At 29.7% G+C, this 7688-nt stretch overlaps 1 protein-coding gene across 1 annotated transcript in view; it reads right to left on the bottom strand.

Annotated features, from left to right (window-relative positions):
- LOC124419541 (dipeptidase 1-like) overlaps positions 1-6355 on the bottom strand; it is a 20632-nt gene extending 14277 nt beyond the window's left edge. The window contains exon 1 of the mRNA XM_046949477.1: positions 6347-6355. Within this exon, the coding sequence (XP_046805433.1) occupies positions 6347-6355 (9 nt within the window). The remainder of the gene's footprint in view (positions 1-6346) is intronic.
- Between the last annotated feature and the right edge of the window lie 1333 nt (positions 6356-7688).

The raw sequence follows: 7688 nt of genomic DNA, 5'->3' as shown, positions 1-7688 counted from the left end.
GGGAATTTTTGATATTGCAGATATATATATATATATACATTTACAATAATGATATTTATTTTATTCCATTACGATGAGGGTAGCGAAGCACACTGGGTATAGCTAGTAGATTATATTTATAGTCTTAACTATATACTATTCTTTTCTTATGCTTAATAGTCTCGACTATATATTGCTCAATAGTCTGGACTATATACTGTTCTATAGTCTCGACTATAGATAGAGTCGAATACACACTGTTCTATAGTCTCAACTATATACTGTTCTAAAGTTTCGATTATAGTTTGTTCTATAGTCTCGACTACACATTGTTAAATCAATAAAGATTTGCTTTAATGATAATCAACTTTAATAGTTAAGTTTTATTTAAATGTTTTTTTTTTACTTAGATAGGGTAGGAGGAGTCCAATTTTCTTTTTGATATTAAGTTTTTGGTTAGTTAGGGTAGTTTACGTTTCAGGTGATGATATTTATATTTGTTTAATGAAGTTATTAAGCCTTTAACACTTAATAACTTCATTTTGTCAAATAAAAATAAAAATTATTTTAAAATTTTATTGTTTTTTATTGCTGAATATTAATTACTTTCTTAAAATTATGCTTCAAAAACATTTGTCAATTATTATACATACAATTGTGTAATAACAATAATAGAAGTCATATATAAAATACAATACAAATAATGAAAGTTATAATTACCTAGAAAATATTTTATTCGTATTAAACAAAAAAAGAAGATCATAGAAGGTTAAAAGTTAAGTGGAAATTGTTTTATAATTCAATAATTATGTTTAATAAGTTATTTAAAAGAATTGTATATAAGCAGACAATAAAATTGCTTTGTATATTTTAGATAAAATAAATATGGTGCGTATGAGTGATATTTATTTCGCATTATTTATTAATTTTAAATAGTTAAAATTTTGTATGAGATTAAAGAAATAACTTTAACTTTTATCAGTTAGAAATGTTATTTATTTATAAAATCTATAAATAAATACATATTAGAATATATAAAATAATCAAGTGTTGGAGTACCAACACAACAACAATAAATAAAGTGAAAGAAAAAGGAAGTTAAGAATAATAAAACATAACTGGAATAGATTTATGTAAGTCTAATCATATAATCGTAAGAAATTTGAAAACAGACATTAATCTTTACCTACTTGTTTTTCCGCAAAAAAAATACATATATACATAGATACAAACATAGACACACGCATAATTTATATAAAGATTAGAATGGCACATTTAAAGAAATATACATATTTCTAGCTAAAATATGTAGTCGAGTCTAAAGTCGTGTCTATAGTCAAGTCTATAGTCATGTCTTCTGTCGAGTGTGTAAACGAGACTATAGTCGAGCCTTCTGTTGAGTCTGTAATCAATACTATTGTCGAGTCTGTTGTCGTGTCTACAATCGAGTATATAGTAGCGTCTATAGTCGAGTCTATAGTCGAGTCTATAGTCGAGTCTATAGTCGAGTCTATAGTCGAGTCTATAGTCGAGTCTATAGTCGAGTCTATAGTCGAGTCTATAGTCGAGTCTATAGTCGAGTCTATAGTCGAGGGTATAGTCGAGTCTATAGTCGAGTCTATAGTCGAGTCTATAGTCAAGTGTTCATTTGAGTCTATAGTCGAGTGTTTATTCGAGTCTATTGTCAAAAATATAGCCATGTCTATAAACGTGTCTAATGTCAAGTGTATATTCGAGTTTATAAGTCTACAGTCGAGTCTATATTTGAGTTTATAGTCAAGTCTATGGTCGAGTCTATACTCAAGTTTATGGTCGAGTCCATAGTCAAGTCTATAGTCGAGCCTATAGTCTAGTCTATTGGCGAGTCTATAAGTGCATCTATAGTCATGTCTATTGTGGCGACTATACTTGAGTCTATAGTCGAAGGTATAGTCGTGTCTACAGTTGTGTCTATAGTCAAATCTATAGTCGAGTCTACTGTTAATATTTAGTCGACTTTATAATCACATACATGGTAGAGTTTATTATCACGTCTATGGTCAAGTTTATTGTCGATTCTATAGTCGAGTCAGTCAGTATACAGTAAATTATATAGTTGAGTCTGTGATCACGTCTATGGTCGAATTTATAATAATTACTATAGTCGATCCATTAATCAGGACTATATATTCACGTCTATTGTCCAATCATTATAGCCGAGTATATAATAGTGACTTTAGTGAGGTCTTATGTCCGTAATTTAAAGGAGTGTATAATCTAGTCTGAGGTTTTAAAAAGTCTGTATTCTATACATTTTTTTTGAGTACCCTCCTAATTTACATAAACATAAATAAGCCCTTAAGTGATGAATGTATAAGGATGGATATACAACAACAACAACAAAAACATGTCCAGCCACTTTAACCAATACTTCATGAATGGCATCATAAAGAATGTGCCATTCGAATAATTCAAATATGTACAAACAATGACAAAAACTACCAAGAAATAGCAAAAAAAACACTCATACACACATAGAAAAGTATAACAAGATAAATGATTGAAAAGCCTCTATATATTATTAAAGGAAAAAAGAGAATAACTAAAAAAATCCAAATGCTAAAATCTGTAAAATTCCTTAAACATTACATGCTAACAAATTTTGTGACTGATGATGTGTTTGTAAGAATTTTTTTAGTTTTTTTCTACATATTTTTTCCTTTAAGCTTTCAAATGCTGAAATCGTTAACACGAGCAACAAATTGCTTTTACTTTTATAAACTTTTTTTACTCTAACTACTACTTTCGCCTTTTGAAAAATGCCTGCAGTTTTTTTTTCTTTTTTATGTTTTTTACTCTATTAAAAGGGCCAACATGATGATTGCAGTAAAATGCTTGTTTCAATACTAATAGTAGCAAAAACAAAACAAATTCTGTAGAAAAAAACTAAAAGTGAAGTTTTATATATAGAAATATAAATTGAAAGGTTTATTTGGATATATGATACAATTTATATTTTGCAGGATAAAATTGTTTGCTAATATCTAACACTTATTTCCACATATGATAGATGTATGTCGTTTATAAAGCAAATTTTTCTAAATTGTTTACTTAACACATTACAGAAAATCTAATAAAGAACAAAATGTCACTTTTGTTTCCCTAGGTAATCTATAAGGTGACCACTACATAATGTCTAGGAAAAACATTGTGGTATATAATGTATTATCCTTAGCACCCAACACTTCCGGAATAGTTTAGAGAATACTAGAGCCTAAGAAAAACAAAACTGTAACTTGTCCATGAGTTTAGCTGTTTGTTTGTAATACTTGCGATGATTGTATGCGAATCATGATGAAAGTAAACACAACACAAAAATAAATCGAAGTGTCAATATTATTTGACCTGGAATGAGATTTTATGTTATATTGTATGTATTTCATTTACAAAAGAATCCGAGAGAAAAAAAATCCTATACTTTCCACAAAAATTTCTATTTTATAAACGAGCATGAATAGTATCAGCAATGCAGGCATGACCGAACTTGAATACAAACTAAAGATTTAAAAGTGGAAACCTTGCTAATGATAAACTTGACATGAAGAGTATATATATTTTTTTATACCCTTCACCTTCGTGAGAAGGGTATATATAAGTTTGTCATTCCGTTTGTAATTTCTATAATATAATTTTCCGACCCTATAGAGTATATATATTCTGGATCCTTATAGGTAGCGGAGATGATTGAGCCATGTCCGTCTGTCTGTCTGTCTGTATGTTTGTTGAAATCAGTTTTTAGAAGACCCCAGATATCTGCGAGATCCGAATCTTCCATAATTCTATCAGACATACGACCGGCAAGAACGCTATTTAAAATCAGCAAAATCGGTCCATAAATAACGGAGATATAAGCAAAAAACCGAGACAACCTCTGAAAATTTCATATAAAATTTAGATTTTTTATTCATGCTCAGACAGAAACTGCAAAAAACAAAAACAAAATACATAACAATACGGTAAATATTGTTATTGTAATTTGTTTATAAAAGCAAAGCAGAGCAAGAGCAGCAGAGCAAGAGTAGCAGAGCGAGAGCAGCACTAATGTTTTGTTATTGGCTAGAAATATGAAATTAAGTATGTAGAGCCTGGATTAAGTGAGAACCTATAAAAGGGGACTTTCTGGTACTTTTTCGTTCTTCAAAAGGTATTTTTTGAAATTTCTATAATATTGAACCTAGAAACATGAAATTAAGTATGCATGGCCCGGATTAAGTGAGGACCCAAACAAGGGGAGTTTTTGGTACTTTTTCGTTTTTCAAAAGGTACTTTTTGCAATTTCTACGATATTAAACCTAGAAACATGTAATTATGTATGTATGGCCCGGATTAAGTAAGGACCCATAAAAGGGGACTTTTTGGTACTTTTTCGTTTTTCAAAAGGTACTTTTTGCAATTTCTACGATATTAAACCTAGAAACATGTAATTAAGTATGTATGGCCAGGATTAAGTGAGGACCCATGAAAGGGTACTTTTTGGTACTTTTTCATTCTTCAAAAGGTACTTTTTGAAATTTCTATAATATTGAATCTAGAAACATGTTATTAAGTTCGTATATCCCGGATTAAGTGAGAACCAGTAAAAGGGGACTTCTTGGTACTTTTTCATTCTTCAAAAGGTACTTTTTACAATTTCTACAATATTGAACCTTGGAACATGTAATTAAGTTTGTATGGATCGGATTAACTGAGGACTCATAGATGGGGACTTTTTGGTACTTTTTCGTTCTTCAAAAGGTACAAAAGGCTTTAAACACATCATGGTGAAGGGTATATAAGATTCGGCACAGCCGAATATAGAACTCTTACTTGTTTCTCTTAAGTTTTCTGATAAAAGATACTTGAAATATGTTAGTTTAATGGGCTTCATTTCTTTTAACAAAAACACAAGGAGAAACAAACAATTTTTTTAATATGAGGGTTAATTTTACAATATACCTGGTTCGCCATCAGTTACTGTTTATAGTCCGAACTTTAGAAGGTCTTCTGTACGGTCTTTGGAACAGTCAAAAGTTTAGACAATTAAAAATCCGGATTATAGACTACAGTATAGACTATAGAAAAGGCTATAATCTTAAATATGGAACAGTCTAAAGTCTGGACTATTGAATAGTTTACAGCCTCGACTATACAATAAACTATTGTATAGTCGAGGCTGTCTGGATCATGGCATGTTCTATAGTTTGAACTATGGAATAGTCTGTAGTCTAGCCTATAGAATAGTATATAGTCTGGACTAAAGAATAGTCTATAGTCTGGATTATAGAATAGTCTATAGTCAGGACTATAGAATAGTCTATAATCTGGACTATAGAATAGTCTATAGTCTGGACTATAGAATAGTCTATAGTCTGGACTATAGAATAGTCTATAGTCTGGACTATAGAATAGTCTATAGTCTGGACTATAGAATAGTCTATAGTCTGGACTATAGAATAGTCTATAGTCAGGACTATAGAATAGCCTACAGTCAGGACTATAGAATAGCCTACAGTCAGGACTATAGAATAGTCTTTAGTCAGGACTATAGAATAGTCTATAGTCAGGACTATAAAATAGTCTATAGTCAAAACTATAGAATAGTCTATAGTCAAAACTATAGAATAGTCTATAGTCAGGACTATAGAATAGTACATAGTATATAGTCTAGCCTATAGAACAGTCTATAGTCGAGCCTTTAGAATAGTCTATAGTATATACTATAAAACAGTCAACAGTCTGGACAGCCTAAAGCATGGACTATAGAAAAGACTATAACCTGGAGTATGGAAGAGTCTGGACTTTTGAATAGTTTACAGCCACGGCTATACAATAGTTTATAGTCTGGATTATATCATGTTGTATAGTCTGAACTACGGAATAATCTATAGTCTAAACTATAGAATAGTCTATAGTCTGGACTGTAGAATAGTCTACAATCTGGACTATACAATAATCTATAGTCTGAACTATTAAATAGTATATAGTTTAGACTATACAATAGTTTATAGTCAGGATTATATAATAGTCTAATGTCTGGACTAAAGAACAGTCTATAGTCTGAATTATTCAACAGTCTCGACTATACAGTAGCTTATAGTCTCAATTATAGGATGCTCTATAGTCTGAACTATGGAATAGTCTATAGTGTGAACTATACAGAAGTCTATAGTCTGGACTATTAAATAGTCCACAGTCTCGACTATACTATAGTTTATAGTATTCCATAGTTTGAACTATGGAATAGTCTATAGTCTGAACTATAAAATAGTCTATTGTCTGGTCTATAGAACAGTCTATTGTCTCGAATATAGAACAGTCCCTCATCAAAATTTAAAACACACACACATACACCAATCATATTGGTCAGATCTGTCAAGCAAAAAAAGTTTTAGGTAAACATAGTTAAAACGTGGTGTAATACAAATATATGTTTTTTTTTTTGCCCTCCATACTTGCACATACATATGTACGTACACCAAAAAGGATATTGTATGTAGACATTGCTAGGCTCAAATATTTCCGGTTGCTTGAATTGCCAAGCACGAGTTTTCAATGTACATATGTATAAATGTAATGTACAAGGTTCGCCTATACTTATGTGGCCTTTTTAGCAGTTTGACATGTGGAAATATGTTAAAACAGATTGACATTTTGTCGAAAATTTATAGCATGTTTTTATAAATGTCAAAAAGGTATGTATTTTCTTTAGGCAAATAGCAAATGTTATTATTTGGTTATTTATTAAATTACAAAAAAATAAATAAAAAGAAAATCTAAATAACAAATAAATTATATTTAAGTTGCTATTATTGGTATTTAATATTTACATTTCTTTAAAATATACAAACTTTAGACTATAATAAAATATACAAACTAAACTAATTGTTGCTTTTCTTTCTTATTTTCTTTCAGCACACCAAAAGGTCTTGAAGATGTTTCCTCTTACCCCACCCTATTTGCTGAACTCTTGGGGGTGGGTTGGTCAATGGAAGACTTAACCAAATTGGCTGGGGGTAATTTTTTACGTGTCATGCAACAGGTGGAAAAAGTACGTGACGAAAAGAAAGCCGCTGGTGTTAAGCCCTATGAAGATCATCCAAATTTTCGTGCAGAAGATCCTTACAATTGTACTTCCAGTTAATCGTATGTGAGCATTTAGACTCATTAAAACAAGGTTGTTTATTTTCCCATAGTAGCAGTCAACTTCTAATAACTACTACTAAATATTTAACTTTTTATACACCCTAAATTCAACTAAAAACCCATTTTGTTTGGTTTTATTATCGGTGTTTTATGATGACTGATCACATTTTGTTGATCTCGATGAATAAGTCTGGACGATTAGAAATATTATTGTATTTTGTATTTTAGGCAAAAGAAATAAGGAAAAATAAATATATTATATATACATTTACATACATATATATATGAAAACAATTTTGGCATTATATTTAATAATGAAAACTAATTTTTAAGAGTTGTATATTTGAAAATAAAAAGAAATGTTTAAATTTATTAAATTGAAAACCGATGTGAGCAAAAAACAGATCTACAAAATATTTATAAATTTTAATTTTTTTAACATTTTTTAAACAAAAACAAATTTGGAATGTCTAAGGCAATAAAAAATTTATAAAAATTTTACTTGTTCAAATGGAATGAAAACTATTTTTAATTGACTTTTCAAATAT

The sequence above is a fragment of the Lucilia cuprina genome, chromosome 2 (assembly GCF_022045245.1).
Source record: "Lucilia cuprina isolate Lc7/37 chromosome 2, ASM2204524v1, whole genome shotgun sequence".
Lineage (NCBI taxonomy): Eukaryota > Metazoa > Arthropoda > Insecta > Diptera > Calliphoridae > Lucilia > Lucilia cuprina.
The sequence above is the reverse complement of the archived record's forward strand: the minus strand, read 5'-3'. Positions and strand labels throughout refer to the sequence as shown.